The following is a 20,597-nucleotide window of genomic DNA, read 5'->3' as shown; positions in this document are numbered from 1 at the left end:
GGTATTTAAATATAGCATATAATATATTTTGTCATAGTCACCTTTTGCTTAGTCTCCCTCCATCTTCCCCTTCAACACCCCAGATTGTCTAAATTTTAATCTCATGTCTGTTTTAGGCCCCCCTACCTTGCATAATGATGGAAAGCATTCAGTTCCTATTTTTATGGATCTAGTTTATTTTTATCATGAAGATCTGCACTTTCATCAATTTTTCCACAAATGTAATATGATTTTTAATTTAATTAATATTCATTTTTATAATATTCTACAGCTAGATTTAGAAAAATTTATAATAGTTTAGTTTCATCAGTTGAACTATATTTTTGTTAAAATAACTGTCATGATGACATTTAATTATATTAAAGTAGGCAAACATCATCATATATACATCATAGTGCTGTCCACACATTTGTTCCTTACAACGTATTTCTCTAAGGTGGTTCGCTTGGCTAGAGAAAAGGTGCCTTTTCTGTCTTCTGTTCTCTTTATTTTTGTCATTGCTCCCTAGTTACAACGAATGTGTTAAACTAACGTTTAATTTACACTGACAACAAGCTTAGTGTTCATCAGCAAAAAGAGTCAAGAGTATCTGCGAAGATGTAGAATTATATGTCAGTATGTGTGAACAAGTTCTTCATCTTCCTTATATTTGTATTTTTAAGGAGATCTTTGTTGCATTAATACAAACTAAAACCATGAGAGATTTCCTTGAGATCTGATGAAGAGGCTCAGGGTTATCCATAAAAATGTATACTAGTCAGACCATCCCATCTGGGTCCCCAAGAGATGAGTGACTGGCCCTGCTCAAGCACTCGGGAAACACTGGGGCAGAGCGTATTGCTCAAATGTAATTCCAAGTTAAGTGTCCATGCAGAAGACTACAAGCACAGAGGACACCCTTGCAGCCTCACTGTTTCCTGTCAGTTTAGAAAACCAACAGCTTATTCCTTCAGTTGCTTCTGCTGTGTCGGGGAGTCCAGTGGATTCCCAGTATGTCCCTTATGCTTTTCTTATAAAGATTTCTTTCTTTTTATTTTTTGTGATGTGTGAGTATCTACATGTTCAAATGTGTCGTGCATGTGTATTAGTACCCTCAGAAGCCAGAAAAGGTGTTGGGGCTCTTAGAGCTGCAGTTACAGTTACTTGTGAGGTTTCCCATGTGGGTGCTGGGAACTGAACTGAGGTTCTTTGCCACAAGTGCTCTGGACCACTGAGCGGCCACTCCAGCTCCTCCGTTGTGCTTTGCTAGTCAGCAAGTTAGGTCTCAAATATCTCATTCAAAATGACATTGTGGGAAAATAAAAGAGTAGGAACTTAAAGGGTTGAATTTGTTACATGCCCCATACTTGGCTAAATCCTGATGCCAAAAGCAACCACAACTGAAGGTTTGATTCTTAAAAAAGCAGCAAAAAGCCGTTCCAGGCCACAGATGATGCAGATCACCTAACTAAACAGCTTTCCAATGTGTTTGGGGAATCACACAGGCTCTGGGCAAAATTCATACTCCAGGCAAAAGGTGGCATAGGACAGAGCCCTCCAGAGAGATTTGGAGTGCATATTGTCCAATTAGAGGAATTCTTGTTTCTTCCCCTGCCTTCTTTTCTCTCCCCTCCCTCACACTCCCTCCCTCCCTTCTTTCCTTCCTCTCTCTTTCCCTTCCTCCCTCCTTCCCTCCCCCTCTCTTTCTTGACTTCCTTCTATTCATCTTTCCTTCCTTCTGTCTACCTTTCTCTTTCTTTCTCTGTCTCACCCTCCCTCCCTCCGTCCCTCCGTCCCTCCCTCCCTCCCTCCCTCCCTCCATCCCTCCCTCCCTCCGTCCTTTCCTTCTTCCCCCCCCCTCTCTCTCTCTTCTTTTTCTTTTCTATTTATACAGGGTCTTCCATATAAAAAGCTGGCTTCTGACTTGCTATGTAGCTAAGAATGATCTTGAACTTTCTGATCCTTTTTCCTCCACTTCCCAAATGTGCAGATCACAGGCATGCACCACTGAACCCATTTTATTCTGGAGCTAGGGTATACAGCTGGGCTTTTGTGTGTGTCAGGTCAGTGCTCTATCAGCTAAGTTAGATCTCTACTCCCATAGACTTGTGAGGTGAAGGACACTTTTTTGTTGTTGATTTTAGAACACAAGTTTTAGGCTAAACCTTTTGTATCCAGTGAACATTATGCTTCCAGTAAAACTTCAGACTAAATAAGTAATTTACATGTATCCTCTAGCACTGTCTCGAATAAGTTTATATTGAAATTATCCAGGTCATCTTTGAACACACAGGGCTTTTCTTCCTTCTGTCTCATCTTGCCATTTGATCTTGTTAAAACATGATATTCTGGCATGTTTGCTATTTATGCCCTGGATTTGTTTCAAGGTAGACTGTCCATATTTATAAGTTGTGAAGGAAAAATAGTTTTGTTTTATGGGGAAAGTGATATGAGGCTTGAATTCATAAGGGTTTTGAGAAGAGGTCATGATAGGTAGGGATAGCTTTGTTGGGTTTTCAAGTCAAAGACCTATCTTTTTGCATGTGCCCTCCAACATGATTTAAGTTAGATCTTTGACCATTTCAGACATGTATACAATGCATTCTTTCCTTTCCTTCCACCTTTTATTTCCATACTGCCCCTTGGTTCTCGGGCATAAAAACTGAGATACTCTCTTGTCACTATGGTATGCTTATGTGTATGTGCTCACGTGTATACATGTATAGATGTATGCATGTATGTGTACGTATCATGTATGTGTATATGTGGATGAGTGTGCATGTATTTGTGTATATGTGTGTGCATATTTATGTGTACGTGTGTATATGTATGAGTGTCTTGAGGGATGGAGTTGTTGTTATGGCTGAAGAGAGTAAGATCTGCAGTGTTCGTAGGAACCTGCCACTCCCATGTTTCCCTCATGCAATCTTCTTGACCCTCTTAATTCCTATGCTCAATTTGGTAGTCAATTAGATCATGCTAATTAACATTGATTTAGAAGATGTCCTACTAGGATAGATAATGTCTCATGAGGAAGCCTTTGGATAAGCTGCCCTTGGACAGGCACCTACTGCAATAGTATTGGGGATCTCTATGCAAGAGCAACTTGGAGCTGCTGCAGTGAGTTGGACAGGATTGTTTATGTCATGATAGCTAGACATTTCATTTAGTATTTTCTACATTTTGTTTTATTTTTTCTATATTTACTTTATTGTAAAGTTAGTTCACATTTTTTTGAAAAATTTTTAAATATACAAGATTCTGTGTCACTTCCATTTGCTGATGACTTACTGGTCTTTTTTCTACTGACAGTTCCACATGAGATTTCTTAAAAAAATTTATACTAATATAGTAGGCTATTATGTATTTTTATTTATCATTAGAACACAATTTTCACTGATTTAATAGTCTTCCAAACTGGTTAGAGTTATCAGCAACAATATATTATGGTACAAGTATAGGTATGTATCTAATGTTGGCCACCTAAATGGTTTCATCATTCCTCATTAAAATTTATCAGCCTTTCTGATGACATTGTTAAGACAAATTCCTACCTGTGAACTTACCAGATCAAAGAAAGTGAGGTTTTGAAAGCTTTTAAAATAACTGTCATCCTGTTTCTAATGATTAGATGCAGTTTTTACTCTTGTCATCAGGTAGATGACAGTGCTCCATCATACTTTCATTTGGGGGATGCCACACACATACCCTGGGGGCACATGTGTGAAGGTCAAAGAATAGCTTCAAAGATTTGTTGCTGTTTTTTCTCTTTCCATCACGTGGGCCTTTGTCAGGTTTGGCAGCAAGCACCTTTACCCATGAAGCCATTTTGCCAACCCTATGACTAGTTTTTAAAATGAGTCTTTGTGTATTGAAAAGTGTTATATCCTTCTAGTTTAGTATATTCCAGTTGTTGCTCTGCTGCTGTTGTTGAAGGGAAGTAGTGGGTTTAGGTATATTGATGGGAAGCTACTTGCTGGTTGTTTTCAATCTGAAATGCTAACACAAGTGTGTGTGTTTTCTTTAGCCCTCATACACAGAATTTGACATCAGTGGCAACGTCCTCGCTCTGATCTTCAACCAAGGCATGATCTGGTACGTCAGCTGTTGGACATTTAAGCACATAGGGAAATGTCTCCCAGGTCACTGTTGTAGAAGGAATTGCAGCTGGGTATAGAGAAGACTCCATTCTGGGAATCCCAGCTCTTTATTTTCCTTGGTAGAAATGGGTGGTGTGGATACATAATAAATAATAATAAATAAATAATAAATCATCAGCCTGTTTCATCAGTTCTCCTTCAGTAAAAATTGAGAGTCTATGCTCTTTCTGCTGGATTGATTTCAAGATTCTCTTCTTACATCCTGTCACACCAGTATCGAACAGGAAACTATCCACTCATCAATAGTCAATCCCATTAGTTCCTGTTAGGAATGAACTATGTTGTTGTACATGGCTTTTGAGAAAAACTGGTAACATTTTCTTTCCACCTTTAAACATAGTAAAAGCATACATGGCAACTTTTTTTTAAAAAAAATATCATCAAACCCAGCACCTTATAGATTTAGATAAAACACATATTTTAGGAAGTTCAAGTTAAAAATAAGATCTTCATTTTGTAATGTGTTGAACAGGGCCATTTGCACAAGGGAATTTTTATTTTGATGTGAAAAGGCTGTCATATCTTCTATTAAGTGGAGGCATTTTCACTATCAATTCTGACAGGTTATGATAAGTTGATAGAGTGAAAGCCAGCTTTGAGTTTTAAAAATTGAATCACAGCATGCAATTCATCTGGGGATGCTGTGTCTTAGAATCTGTTGCTCTCTGCTGAGCATCCCACCCCACACACAGTTACAAGGAGGCTGCTCTTTCTTCCTGGGGACATGGACTGAGGGCTAACTATACCACTGTCCTGTCACAGGCACCAGAATAGCTTTTGCTGGTGTTTCTTCTCTTCTTTTAAAAATTAGCTTCATATAGCATGCACATCTTCCAGTCAGAATCATTAGACCCAATGCATGCTGACAGAGCCTGGAGCCCTCTGCAAACAGGAAAATCATTTTGCTTCAGTAACATAAGGGCCACTCCCAAGCCTCCATCATTCCATCAATGGGATCTGTTGAATTTATGCCTCCATAGGTGAACTAGTACAAATAAAAAAAAAAATATTTTCATAGTTGTCACGTCAGACATGGTTAAGAATGTAATTCCTGTCCCCTCCCTTGCTTTCTATATTTTGTAAATATGGATCCTGTGTCCAGAGAGTTGCTTTATTTTCTATGTAGTGAAGAATGACAAGGAGGTCTAACCTAAGGACTCACAGATTCAGGAGAGGGAGGGAGCAGCCCACATGGAGGAGAAGCTTCTTCCATGGCAGGAAGTAGACAGTACAGCTACTGGAGTGTTGTAAAACCCGTTCGTCCTACCTGTGGCGTCCATACAATGCCACCAGTGCCGCTGGACTGCTGATGCCACCGGTGTAGACTTACACTGAATGTCTATTGTGTTCTCGAGCTAACACAGCAGAAATCACTGTTATTGTCCAAAAAGTCATTGTAATTACTACCCTGATTGATTTTGCTTGTAATTTTGTCACGAGTCTGCTATTGTTCATACTACAATACTGAGAGGATATAATTGTTTTTTTTGTTTTTTTTTTTTTACAGTTTGTTAATGGACAGCAAACTGCATGCTTGAAATCTCTGTATTGCCACTTAGTGTTCATTCTTCACACTGGTCAGGCTTGTCTCTGGTGAATTCAATTAAAACTTTAGGTACACGGGTATATAATTTTAAGAAAGTCTAGGTTTTAAATTACATACCAATTTTTGTCTTTGAGTCAAGTAGACTAAACATAAATGAAACATCTCTCCAGGTCAGGAAGTGATTCGTGTTTTGTGAATGTAACAGAGAAGCACACACTCCTGAGTTTATCCTGAGGCAAAATAAATCTTATTCTTCCCCTTACCATGAGGTCAGGACTTGGCATGGATATTCTTTGCCTAACTTCCAGGAAGTTGATGAGGGGATGCGGATGTGGTATGGTCGGAAGGTGTGGGGAGGGTAACATGTAAGAATAATATATTCTTTCGGCACAGGGTCCACATACACTATGATCCTGCTGGTTTATAAACGTGAGGAGCTAGTGCCTATTAGCCATTTTCTATTGAAATAATCAAAACACGATAGGGATTTTTATGCTCCATCCCATCAGTTTGTGACTCAAGACCTTCAGTTATTGCTGCTGAAGACTGTAGACCACTTGCACAGATATTGCCAAAGTGAAAACATTTGTTGTGATTTAATTCACTGATACACTTAGTTTGAAACTAAATACCATATATTTTTGTAATATGCTGAAATGGGAAAAGCACATAATAATTTTAAAAGATCAGGATATAGAAGGGGCAGTAGACACTGTTTAGTGAACAGTGATGGGAAAGTGGAGAGTTTCAGATCCATTAGGCATCATCCTTCCAGACCTGTCGCCTTTACCCCATCACATGCTCAGGGTTGAGTAATTTACCTGATATGTGCATGCCCCTGGAGCAACAAGGAGGGCCAAATAAAAATGTTTTCCTTTGCTTTTATCATCTTAGAAGAAAGCCATTTTATAAAGCTAAGATGGCATATTTTTTTTTTTAAGCTGGAAGATGATGGCATTAGGTCTGGGTAAGGGACTTAGTGGGATGAGCTGATTATAAGTCACAAACCAAGATGAGGTGACGACATTAAGACTGAGGCATTATTGTGCCAGGACTTGTGTTTTTAAGTTATGCCTGTCAGTCATGTGCATATCATTTCCATGTTTATTATAAAATTATTGTGTACCTACTGTATTAGTCAGGGTTCTCTAAGGAACAGAACTAATAGATTAAAATACAAATATACACATATGTATTTTATTGCATTTATAATATCATTTAAAATATTATAATAAAATTTTATTATATTTATATTATTATAAAATACATATATGTATTTTAAAAATAATTTGAGTGGCTTACAGGCTGTGGTCTGAGTAGTCCAGCTATAGCTGTATCCTGACAGAAAGGCCAAAGATCAGCTGATAGTTCTGTCTACGAGACTGGAAATCTTAGTAGTCCCAGTCTGATGATGGAGTCTCAAAAAGGTTCTATACAACCACAAGCTTTTAATTAATATTGGGATTTTAAAGAAATCAGTTCTAACACCAGGAAAGGAATACCTCAATATAGATGAGATCGAGAGCCAGTGAGATCGAGGGCAAGCAGACAGAAAGCACGAGCTTCGTTGTTCCATGTCTTTTCATGTCACCAGAAGGTGTGGCTTAGATGTAAGATGGATCTTCTAATTTCAAATGTTGAACATTTAGGCTGGGTCTCCCAGCTCAAATAATACAACCAAGAAAAATCCTTGGCAGGTATGCTAAGCTGCTTGGGTCACTTTCAAATGTAGCCAGGTTGACAACCAAGATTAGTCATCAAAAGTCTATTTGTTAGCCGGGCGATGGTGGCGCACGCCTTTAATCCCAGCACTCGGGAGGCAGAGGCAGGCGGATCTCTGTGAGTTCGAGACCAGCCTGGTCTACAGAGCTAGTGCCAGGACAGGCTCCAAAGCCACAGAGAAACCCTGTCTTGAAAAAAACCAAAAAAAAAAGAGTCTATTTGTTATCATCTTGATACACAATCATATCTCCTTATATTATGCTTATCTTTCCAAACAATAATCAAATCATAATTATGCATAACACAACTATCCCACATTCAACCACCAATGCATCATAGAGTAAGTGGCTATAGGCTTTGATGGACATTCTTCTAGTTTTATAAATTACTTACATATGACATATGTTTACATGTGCACACACAGAGGTAGGTAGATTTAAAAAAATCTAGAGTTTGAATTTTGTGCAAAATTTCATCTTGGGCTCAGGTTGTACATAAATGAAACACAACCCCTCTCATTTTCACAACATAGAGCAATAAAATATCTGCTGTAAGCTGAGGGAGAGCTCTGATACCATGCCTTATCCTTACTTTAGAAGTGCTTGCTGATGGAATAGCCTCTACCTGGAACATTACCCTCAGGGCAGTTGGAAGAGAACACAAAACCACATAGGACTGGTCGAGTTTTCTCCCAGCACTGAGGGATCTTATATGTAATCATCTTTTATTAGTCCAAACAAGTCACACATGCAACCCTGAGTTTTAGAACAAGGTGGACCTGAGCAGCCAGGTGCTAAGCTTTGTAATTCTAATTAACTGGAACAATTGGTAACTTATTCTCTTTTTAAATGCCAATTTTTCTCTTGCTAGTTACAGTGATGTGTAGCAAAGGTACACAGTGATGTTTTAAAATCTCTCTTCCCATTAAAAAATAACTTCTTACAAAGTTTGCAGTCAGTTCATTATGACATCATTCAGATTTGTTGCTTGGCATCCTACAGGCAAGATAATTGCAATTGTGGCAAGATTTCACTTTTCAAAGGAAAGGATTAACTTTAGGATGGTTAAAGTGCAATAAGATAATTTCTTCTTCCTATTTAAAAAATGTTTCTTAAGTATACAAAATTTTCACCGCCTTAGTTCCTCTGTTTTTCTCCCTGTTGTGATTAAAATACACTTACAAAAGCAATTTACAGGACCAATGACTTATTATAGCTCACAATTCTGGATGACAGTCCATCATATCAGGGATGTCAAGGTAGGAGGAACTTGAAAAAGCTAGTCATATTCTGTCTATAATACAAAGCAGAAAACAATGAATGAATATATAAATACATATGCTCATATTATTTTAGTTCAGATTTCTTGCCTAGGGGATGGTGCCATCCATAGTGTGCGGGTCTTTCCAAATTAATGTAATCAAGATAATTCTTCACAGACGTACCCACAAGTCAGCCTGATCTAAATAATCCCTGATTGATACTTTTAATATTCCCCAGCTGAGCCGGGCGGTGGTGGCGCATGCCTTTAATCCCAGCACTCGGGAGGCAGAGGCAGGAGGATCTCTGTGAGTTCGAGGCCAGCCTGGTCTAGAAGAGCTAGTTCCAGGACAGGAACCAAAAGCCATGGAGAAACCCTGTCTCGAAAAATCAAAAAAAAAAAAAATATTCCCCAGCTGATACTAGCTTTTGTCGGGGTGACAATTAAAAGTAACCACACTTAGTTAAACAGTTACTATGTGCACTTAGGAAGTACAAACTATTAAAACTAAAGTTCTAAACATATAAAGATTTTATTATACTTGGGACAGTTTAAAAAATAGAGCTCTACTCTGTGAAGTAAGTATAGCATTCTCTCTGGTTTTTATTGATGTATTGAAACTCAGATTGCTGTGCAAATGAACTTTCTCATCAAACTAAACGAGTTAATTTTTTTTTCTAAATGGGACTATTTATAGACGTGGTATTTATGATTGTGTCTAGCAACATGGTTTTTGATTTTGGTAAGAGGCGTAATGTAAAATGAAGAGGTTGTGTGCAACTTGGTGTTGGACTTGGAATTGAGCAGTGTTCTCATTCCTTTCTAGGATGGGCTCCTTCTTTGCCCCGAGCCTTCCAGGCATCAACATCCTCAGGCTCCACACATCCATGTACTTCCAGTGCTGGGCTGTGATGTGCTGCAATGTTCCTGAGGCCAGAGTCTTTAAAGCTTCCAGATCCAACAACTTCTACCTTGGCATGCTGCTGCTCATCCTCTTCCTGTCTACCATGCCCGTCCTCTACATGATCGTCTCCCTCCCACCATCCTTTGATTGTGGGCCCTTCAGGTCTCTCATATTTCAGATTTGACTTGAGCCTAGTATTTATTTTGGGTTGAAATGGGGTTGGTCATTCACTGTACCGGCTTTTAAAAATCATGACATTTGTCATTGGTAGAAATGAGATTCTTTGGTAGTCATGTCATCATGTGACATGGAACATCTCAGACAATTCCCATCTATTGTCTCTCTTGAGAGTCATAAAGGGGAAATATTTTGTAAGGATACAATATAGATGCTAAGTCTTGCTGTTTCCATATTTGGGAGAGCCAAGAGCAACAGTTGACTATGCAAGTGCAGACATGAGTGTTTTCCTGATGCTATAGCATCATTAGATCCACTCATAAATCAGCTTTTGCTAGATTTCATGTGGACCTTGAAAAAAATAATTTCCCATTGATTAAATAAGAGGTGGAATCACTATTAAATGACGATGCACATTGAAAGAGAGTGGTAAATATTGTGATCCAAAGGGACTTCATAAACTGAAATTTGGCATGCTCCTTTCACAATTTTTCTACCCACGTGTCACTCCAATCAATCATCAAGATTCAGAAAGCACTTTGACTCATTAAAGCCAGCTTTTCTATAGTTTTTATGAAATACACCTCAAGAAACAGTGTCTTTGGGATCCTGAGGACAGGATTTCATTTTCTCAAAGCTACTCATGAACCCACAAGTCCCCCAGTTATCTCTACCTGTTGTTTCTCGTAGGCGTGCATTTGATGTGAAGAGAGTGTGAAGGCAGGAAGTCTTGTAAATGCTAGACCCAATGCTCTAATGGTCAAATACAATTTTCCCTGTGTGTTGTCACGCCCAAGGGATTTCTCAAGTCAGAATGTTTGTTGCCTAAGACGAAGTTTTTATTTACTATGTTTCAAACCAATAATTCCCTCAGTTATTGTTCCTAAAAAGGTTCAGAATTATCTGGTATCTATCAGACTTGGGAAACTGACTGATAAGCCTTGTACATCTCTCTCTGTTGCTCTACGTGTTTGCTTGTACACTTGAGCCTCCATGTGCAAGCATACATATGCTCACATATCTGTTGGTAAGTAGGCTGAAATAAATAATGCAGACAGTGACATCTGGAGACAAAATAGGAAATTGCAGTCTTGAAGCTGACATATTAACCCAAAAGCAAAATTTAAATAACAAACCCTTGAAAAGTCTACCATTAATGAAACATCCATGTGAGTTTATATCTAAGGTACATTATAAAGATGTTTTTACCTTTTATTAAAAAGTTGATCTTCATCCTCCCCAGCACAACACTGGAATGAACCTTTGCTCTTTTATGCAAAGTGAGGGAAACCTAAATGCCAAGCTGGGTGGTGACACAACTGAATCCAGACTTGAATTACCAGGCAGAAACATGCAATGATTATACAATTTTAGCTTCTTAAGTTGCATTCCCGCTGGCTTTCTGGTTTTTTGGGTTCCTCAGCAAAACCAACTTACACCGATTTTTACCAGGAAACAAGGGACGGCAAAAATGGCATAGTATGTGACTTTTACCGTAAATTTCTGATTGACACATTTAGGTACAATGACTATCAATATTGTTATTTTTGAGATCAGAAAGCACCACATGTTGACAGTGGGCATAAGAAAGAGGTTTGCTGTTTTCTAGTAGCTTTCCAGCAACTTCCTTCCTTTGGAGCAAGCCAATGCTCAACTCCCTCTGCCCCTACTCCAAAGGTCAGAAAGGCTACTTTGTTCTAGAATGAGACAATCACAATTCCTGTGGTTTGCTACCCTTAGGAACTGGGTGGTGCAGTGTTACACTTCTGCCAAGCGAAGGTTCCTAGACCACATCTGGTACCTGGGCCAAGCAGCAAACCAGCAATAAAGCATTTGAAAGAGGTTAATATGAAACTTGAATTTTGATCTCAGATTTGAATATGAGGACACTAATGCTGTCTGGTTGTTTTCAGGTTATTGGTGTGTCTTCAGCTAAGGTGTATATAGCCCACTTACCTACCCAGCAAAACAATTTGCTGGACTTTCCCAACACATTCTGCTAAGTTTTTTTAGAAAATTGTTAAAATCATTATTTAGGGGATGTAATGTAAATTGTTGGTAATTTAAAAACTATTTCTTTGATAACAATATGAGGAGAATGTTTCTAAATGTTCAACCATGTTTCCTCCAATCTGATAGCCTCTTCCTGTCTTCATCAATAATTCTGAACAGTTTATAGTTCTTCAGTTCCCCTGACCTTCTTTTTACATTGTATCAATTTTATATTTTTCCTATAAAGCAATAATCCTATATGGCATAAAAAATTTAGACATATTTATCCATTAAGTGCTGATTATTCTCCCATAGACCTAAAACAATAACAGCAAGCATGTTGGCATTTGTTCATGCTTGTTCGTGTTCATTTGTTCATGTTCAGAGGTCTCAATCTGAGGTCATACACTAGATCCAAGCATGTGGAGCTTTAACAGTGAGCACAGTGCTTGACATTGTTGTCGCCATTAGTCCCTTTCAGTTAGATTTTTGAGCCAGCTCTTATCTGTCTGTTGTAAAGGAAAACACTGTAATCCATAGTCTGATAATTACTTGGGGTTACACCTTGTCTCTTGAAAGTCAGTATTTGTCCAATCTGAAGTGGGGGGGGGGAACTCCATCTGATTTGGGGATTGTGGGGCATATCCATTTTGCTTAAATATCAAAAGATTAAAAACCAAAAATAAACATATGTAATGCTATACTAACATAACTGAAAACATGCCTATTTCACTTTTCTGTGAATTACAACATTTTATAGGAGGATCAATATACATATTCAAAGGAAGTAACTTGGCACCGTGAGTAGTTCACCGATTCTAGACATTCCACACTAAGTGAAAGCTTTCTGCTCTCACCGTTCTAGTTCAGAGGAGCTGATTTTCCTAGACCCTAAACCCTCAGGGGGCTCTCACTGGGAGCTGTCCAGCATGAGGGATCTGTGTGTGCAAGGCTCCTCCTTCAGGAGTGCAGCTGCCACTTAGATCTCTGATAAATGAAGTCAGCTGGGGGTTGATGAGTAGAAGCCGTGGTGTGGAATGAGATGTTGGGTTGTTTGCCGATTTTATCCCTCCAGTCTATTTCTCGTGTTCATTTCCAAAGCCAATTAAAAACCGAGTGCACTGAATACCGAGTTCAGAGAGAGCGTCCTCCCAGAGCAGCTGTCTTGGGAGCGTTTGAATTGCTAGACATAAAATACCTCTCAATCAAAATTTTAGAAGTACATTATTAAAATTCTTCTGAAGCTGTGAGTAATTTTCCTAAATACTTGGCGCCTCTGTGTGTACTAAGACGAGACTGCTCTGTTCATAGTGTACCCTTTAGTTAACAAGATGTGGTTCAGAGTGTTAGATGGACAGCTCACTATCAGATCCTTAACCCACAAGAGGACCTTTGCAGTGTTGGAGAAATAGTTTCTGATCTCACTGTAGCCGTGTTTTACCTTTGTTTTAAATTCAACCCCCCTCTACCACCACCAGTGGTAAAAACAGGATGTTTGAAGTCATTGGCGAGACCCTGGAACATGATTTCCCGAGCTGGATGGCGAAGATCCTGCGGCAGCTCTCTAACCCCGGGCTGGTCATTGCTGTGGTTCTGGTGATGGCGTATGTGTTTATTCTCCGTCTCCATTTGAGCCCCTTCTCCTCCAAATTCTTTGCTGACTGCATGATGGTAGGCGCTGAACGGCGCAAGTCACCTTCTGCTCCTGCTGGATGAGATTCACAGCCATCTGCATCTCTCTCTGCCTCCCTAGGATTATAAGATTTGTTCCCAAGTAACCAAAATAATTATCAGTAAACAGCTAAAGCAAGGGAAACAGGAGTGCTAAGCGCTAAATCTAATCAGCATGTGGAATTCCCCTTCGTGGCATGGCCCCCACCTCTTGTTCCATATAGCAGATGGCTGTGAATACAGAAATTAGGAGCCTCTGTGTTAATATTCCCCTTGGGAACCCCCTAGGCCATATTTTAGGGCTAAAGACCAAAGGAACATTTTTAAAAAAACCCTACCCCATTCTTTTTTTTTCTTAGCGGGCTGTCAATAACTATGCATCTGCAGTAACAGAATCAGAGGAGCAGAGCGTTCCCCAGATACCCCAGGCTATCCCTGAAAAGTCAGAGTGATTTATAAAAGAACATTTAGCTGAAGGATTTTGTCTCTATTTTCCTTTCACTTTGGGATTGAGCAGTATAAAATATTCGTCTTCTGGAAGAACTAGGAGAGATACGCTCCTCTTTACCTGCCAGCCCCTCCTGGAACCACTGTTGCTTTGGGTCAGTGGCAGCAAGCATGAAGTCACTTCTAAGGATGCTGTCTCTACAAGGTTGCTATGGAGGATTGAATCTAAAGGTGAAATGAGCAAAACTTAGAGCTGAAACTCCAACTAGCTTGGAATAAACCAGCTGGATGCTGACTCAGTTATCGTGACCATTCCTCATGGCCAGATTCATGGCCATAGTCACAGAAAGGGGTGAGAACAAGGCCCGGGTTATCTTCTATAAATGAACAAAATGACTGACATGCTCGTTTCTAAGTGAGCTTCATACTAACATGGTAAAGCGGGACCCAGGCAGACCCCCAGGAAATTCAGTGGTCATATCGTTTCTATGGCAGCAGCTTCCAGGTGGGAATGATTGCAACTCAGAGCTCCTGCAACAGTAACAAATGTTACGGTCTTATGTCACAGAGCCTGATTAAGAAGCAGTGCTGGTCTCTAGATTATGCTTCTTTGAAACATCATTCGCCAGGTGGCCCTTGAACTGATTTTCTTTCTCCACAATTTCTTGGGAGTGCGGTTTCTGAGAGCATATTCATAAGGATTCTGTGGCCTTTGGTTCAGTTTCTTTAATAGTACAAATGAGATCTTGTCTGACAGAGACAGACAGACAGATAGGCATTCAAACCTTTGCTACTACATTCATAATTTATTGTGAGACTTGCTTTTAAGCAAAGGGACAACAGTATTAGAATGCCTGTCTCTAAAGATCTGCCAAACTTCCTCAGGACTTTATGCTACTCCTGTTTCAGGGACCCCAGAGTGACTCATTTTTTTTCCCACAATAATCATAAGGAAGAGCTGCATTAATCGCATTGTCATTAGCACACGGATGACCTGCTCTGGAATGAAGTGGTCAATCAGTGGGACAAAGACTCACCTGTCCCTCTTGCTTTGGTTCCTTCTGTTCATTTGCACCAACAAAAGTTTAGAATCAGTGGGACTGCCAGAAGGTCTAAAATTTGCTTGTTGGGAATGGTTCAAGGGTGTCCAAAAACAGCGGACACAGCAACACGACACTGTAGACTACACAGGTGTTGAGTCTTATCTGTAGCTGTCCTAGGACACTTATGACCCAACAGCAAAAAATTGGCACATCAGGCAGGCTTATGGCATACTCTTAGCGATGCAGAAGTAGATAGTATAGGGGGATAGAGAAAATTGGTCATGACATATAGTTAAACATCTAAAGATGCAAAGAACATCCTTGGTATAAGAAGTAAAGAAAGCACTCAGGGGTGCTGACTCTGGTGTGTGAGCCATAGTTTCACAGTTCTTGACACAGAGGGAACGTGGCAGCACAAGGGTTAAAAAGATTTCCTTGAAGGGGTTAAATTTTGCTTTAAGACTTTAAATCCAAATTGCAGTTTACTACTGATGTTTTCCCCCAAACTCCATTGCCCCACGTTCTTCTTTAAGAGGCTCCAACAATTGACTTGGATTTTTTATTACCATTAATTAGAGAATGTTACAAGCATTTTGAATTTCCCAGTAGACTATATTAAAGCCACTTGGATTGTTTTCGGTATTCACATAGTGTTTGGGTTAGATTTCTGTAGGTGCTGTCAGTGAAAATGTGAGGCACACCCAGCTAAGAGGCTTAAGGAATCCCAGAACTGAGAACTTTACATTGACCTATGTCCAAAAACTTTTCCGAGAAAATTCTTATTCTACACACACACACACACACACACACACACACACACACGCACACCCCACACACACAGCACACACACACACACACACAAGTTCATGCCAGATGCTGCCCCAGATGTTTTCCTATATGTAATTTCAGGCAAGCTCTAGCTAACCACGGAAGAGATAAACCCAACTAAACCGTGGCAATAATTATGCTGCCAGCACCAGATGGCTCATAAAGGATATTCCCTGGCATGTGGGTGGGCAGAGAAAACGTGTTCAATCTCCCGTTATTTGTAGTGGGGCCAGCACCAGCTATCTTTCCTTTTTACTACAGTTCCCCTTTGCTGGTTCATTTTGCCCAAAGAGAAAATGAGGATATTTATTTTGTCAGAATCGTTGAGCTGGAATTTGCTTTCTCTAGAAATGTAAATGCCATTTAAAATCCAAAATTTTTCCTTGGTGAAACAGTTTCTTTTTGAGGGAGGAAGAAAGGCAAACGTTGTATTCTGTGGGGGGGGGGTGGGAAATCCATGTTAATGAACTTATGTCCTTGAGGATTTTATTCTTGGTTGTAAAGGCTAAAGGCCAAATAGCGAGTTCAAACATTCAGCCCGTTCCCTACACTTCAGCAGACCTGCTGTTTTCATTGCTGCTCTTGCCATTGTTCAGAAGGTGACTGCAATTATAATTTAAACTGATGATAATACACTTCCAAGAAGCTGACACTGGGTCTTGTGGAACGATGGATAGCATGCTAGGTGGCATATCCAAAACCTTTGGGTCAGCTTTCTGGCTTCACCCTAGTCATTGTCTAATTTTAACTGTGCTTCATTGTAGTCATATTGGGGATTGAACCTATAGCTTTACTCATGTTAGACGAGTGACCTGCTATTCTATCCCCAAGGTCTCACTCTGTTTCCTTACCTGGCCTTGAACTTCCAATGTAGCCTAGCCAGTGAACATGAAATCTTCCTGCTTCATCCTCTCTGCTAAGTAAATGGGCATCTCCAAACACAGGTTCTAAGTATACCACTTTACTTCTCTGGACCTCAGTTCTTACATTCAGAATATCACCCTTTGAGTAGAAAGTACCTTTGTGTCCCATTTCATGCTATCATTGGTTAATATAGTCTTAAGGAGAATAACAGGAATGCCATCCATTTTATTTTATTCTATTTTATATTTTAATTTAGTTTGACCATCTATTATCTCAATGCTACTGCCAAGGGCCAGAAAGCAGCAAATCTGGATCTAAAAAAGAAGATGAAAATGGTACAGTATAATTATATATACTACATACATATAGTCTATATTATCTTTACCAATGTCAATTAGAAGAAATCTGAATGTACTCTTTTCTCCCTTTTTATTGTGTAGCAAGCTTTGGAGAACAAAATGCGAAACAAGAAAATGGCAGCTGCTCGAGCAGGTTGGTGATATGCTTTGTTTGGATGTTTAGTGTTCCTAAAGAGTATACTCATCTTCCTCCACATGAAGCATTTGATGGCCAGTGCATCGTTGCCCCCAATAGCTCTTTCCATGGTTCCCACCATCCATCGTCTCAAATCTTCCTAAGTTTCTATCCAAGGTGTTGATTTCTCTTCCGTGGGAGGTGGTTAGAAAAAAAAAAAGGATGGAAAAATTCAACAGTGTAAACTTAGGGGCCCAGATGAAAAAGTGATCTTAACACCTGACAGAAAATGATAAATACTTCCCTCTGGTCATGTGCAAATAGCAAATGCATTAGGGCTTCCTTTGACTAGTTTTATACATGCGGAAAATGGGAGCTACCAAAAGAATCCCCTTCTGAACTCACCATAGTCACCATCAGAAGTTTTTTTCTATCCTATCACATTTCACTTTTATTATTTTCTTAACACTGAGGCTTAACCCCAGGATCAACCTACACAAAACTGTGTCCTCAGACTTTTTATTTGCTTATTTGGGAATGGGCTCTCACTGGGTTTTTAAGGCTGCCCTTGTATTCACTCTGCAGCCAAGGCTTTCCTTGAATTTGCAACCTTCTGGAGTTGACCTATCAAACAACTAGGATAGCAGTTGTATGTTAGCAGGATAACTATACTGCCTGTTAAACCACCTCAATGTTTAAAATATGCTTCTAACTGCTGAGTGTCTGCATCTAAAGATGTAACCAGCTAAGTGGTATAAATAACTCACAAAAATAAATTACAAACGTACGGGGCATAAAGACTTCTTATTTACCATCACTAGTCAAGAATATTACAGCTAGGATTTGTGTATCTACGGTGGTGAAGTTAGACCTAACCCCCTGAAAACAAGGCAGTGCATCATTGTTCAAATAAAGGGTACTTTTATTGGCAAAAACTAATGATGGGTCTTGGTCCAGCACCACAACCTCCACCACCAACACAATGATAGTAAAAAGATACTGAACAACTTGAACAAAATCTTTCCTAACTCATAAATTTTAATAAATTCTTTCTAGTAGTAGAACTTTAATCTCTTGTTAGCAATTTTGAAAAATATTCAACTCAAATCGATTTAATTTTTAAAAGAGACACTTATTAAAGCACGTGAACTTGGCCCTGTAAATCTGCGGAGCACTTGTTTTTTGTTTTGCTGAAACTGGAGGTTGAAACTCCAAAGCCTTGTGAGCTTTGAGCAAGATCTCTCATTGAGCCAAAATTCCATGCTTCCTTCCTTACAAACTGGTGTTTTCGTTCTTTGTTTGTTCTTGTCTTTTTCAAGATTTTTGAGACAAGGTCTAAGTTGATCAGGCTGGTCTTAAACTCACAATAGAGCCCAGGTGGCCTTGAAATTGCTATTCTCCTGCTTCATCCTCTCGAGTAGTTGGGATTACATGTCTGGATCTTCACTTAAAATCTGCAATGAGAGTTGCTCAACACCGAGTCCACTTCCTTGTGACTCAATTGAGAGCAGGCTGTTTTCACTGCAGCTGGTGTCTACCAAGCTACTATTGGATCCACATCCAAGCCCTTGCCCACATATTAACTCCCAAGAGAACTGAGCCTTGAATTTGAATAGCTTCCTGAGAATGATGAGGGAATTTCTTTCCTTGTAATTCTGTGGGATTCTGCCATTTAAGATCAAGCCCACTTGCGTCATAACCTGTGACCTCTCAGTCAGTAACTGGATCTGGGCAAGAGTTGCAGCCAGTGAGGACTTGTCGCAGAAGATAGGCCTGTTCAGCTTCCTGATGTACATAAAACGCACCGAGGAGGGCCCAACAGTTTAAGAAAAGGGAAAAACTGCTGGATGGCCCTAAAGAGCATGACTCAAGGCATTGCTTTCTTATCTCCTTTAAGCTTAAGTTTTAAAGCTATTTATTTTCTCCCAGCATGCAGAAATGTAAGAGGAATCACGAGAAGCTGACATGAGTGAACACGGTGTTGTACAGGTTGCAGACTAGTCTTGCCCCAACCAGTGCTACAGAGGAGCACTGTGGAGATGCACACGATTATGAACTCTTTTACAAAGTTACAAATCAGCCCCTTTCCCCTACTCTAGACAGTTGTCTTCCGCTCTCAGCTTCCCAACCCAACTACACCAAGACAAACTTTTCTAGCTCTCTTACTTGGGTCTTGAGGTACTCATCTCCAAATGGCACATTTTGGCTGTTTCTTTACCTCTTCATTTTATTGTCAATTAATTATTGATTCCAAAGCAAATAAGGATTTGACTCTTTTCACATCCACACTCTAAGCATTCTGCTCACGTTACCCGTTTGGATTAGGATGTTATTATTTCCTATACTAATTTTCTCAATATAAATATTTTTCTTTATTTCACTAATCCAATATCTAAATTTCTGCTACTCATCCAATTACACTCTTCTACATTCTGTCTCTGTTGTAGAAGCCCCCACCACTCTGGAAATTCAGGCACTTTAACTGCATGCAATTTTCTCGATTTACTTGTTAGTGATTTCTTTCTATTCGTTTTCTACTTGTGGAATTCCTAATATTTGGCATCTTGGACAAGTTTGTAAAATTCCTATTTATTTCTTATTCTATGTCCTTTTACTTTAACAATTACTGCTTTTCTTAGCTTTAATTTTTAAATTTTCTTTTGGTCTTTTTACTTTAGCCATCATAACTTGACTTTTGCCAAATTATTTTAGTTTCTAAATGGCATCCCATTCTTTTTAAAAATAGTAATATCTTCTCTTCATGAAAATACTAATTCCTCTTTTTGAAGTTTCTGAGCTTTTCATAGTCTCTTTTCTCTAAGCTGCTTTGTCTTCCTCTGACATTGGTCACCATTAAAACCTTCCCTTTGTTTGTCTGTGGCTCCTGACATCCAAGGTACAAATCAAATTTGCATGCTCTGAGTATATGAATGGGGTGTGGGTAAAGAACTCCATGAAACCCTGTCAATATATTTAAGTTTTTCTGTCCCAGAAAAATCAGCACCAAACGTCAGCCTAGCAAATGGGGGGATGAGGGTGTGGGTGGGTCTCAACTTCAAGCTTACAAATCATTCATGTGAGCTTCTTGTCTTCACTGTGGAACTCCTTGTAGTTTTCTAGATATTGAACACTTGTATTTTACTTTTTCCAGGAAGAAAAAGAAAGTCCCCCAATCTTCTGCCCATATGAGAAGTTATACATTGGTGCTAAGAAGAGAAATTGATCAGAGACTCTGATTGTCTTTTGTTTTATTTGTTGGTTTTCTGAAGCAGGATCTCAATTTGTAGCTCAGACTGGTCTCAAACTTCCTAGGTTTCTCAAGACTGGTGTGAATCTTGAACTCACCATCTGTCAGCTTAAGCTTCTGAAGTCTTGGAATAACTCAAATGTGTCACCATCCTCCTCATCCATCTTCTGACTGCCTCTTAGATACCTGAAACCCCATCCTTACCTTGCGTTTTCATTTCTAAAAGATGCTGTTCCTGATCACCGTGTCTTTGGGGATTTTTCTGTGTAAATTCCATTCTTTC

The 20,597-nt window shown here is 39.4% G+C and overlaps 1 protein-coding gene across 1 annotated transcript in view; it reads left to right on the top strand.

The window, feature by feature from the left end:
• Positions 1 to 18,894, top strand: part of Tmc1 (transmembrane channel like 1) — a 96,520-nt gene extending 77,626 nt beyond the window's left edge. Inside the window, exons 15-20 of the mRNA XM_050160281.1 lie at positions 4,007 to 4,074; positions 9,494 to 9,733; positions 13,219 to 13,344; positions 16,850 to 16,928; positions 17,034 to 17,085; positions 18,782 to 18,894. Coding sequence (XP_050016238.1) covers positions 4,007 to 4,074; positions 9,494 to 9,733; positions 13,219 to 13,344; positions 16,850 to 16,928; positions 17,034 to 17,085; positions 18,782 to 18,894 — 678 coding nt within the window. The remainder of the gene's footprint in view (positions 1 to 4,006; positions 4,075 to 9,493; positions 9,734 to 13,218; positions 13,345 to 16,849; positions 16,929 to 17,033; positions 17,086 to 18,781) is intronic.
• The last annotated feature ends 1,703 nt before the right edge of the window (positions 18,895 to 20,597 follow it).

This window comes from Alexandromys fortis, unplaced genomic scaffold (assembly GCF_014885135.2).
Source record: "Alexandromys fortis isolate MF-2015 unplaced genomic scaffold, M_Fortis_MF-2015_v1.1 scaffold_10, whole genome shotgun sequence".
Classification (NCBI taxonomy): domain Eukaryota; kingdom Metazoa; phylum Chordata; class Mammalia; order Rodentia; family Cricetidae; genus Alexandromys; species Alexandromys fortis.
The sequence above is the reverse complement of the archived record's forward strand: the minus strand, read 5'-3'. Positions and strand labels throughout refer to the sequence as shown.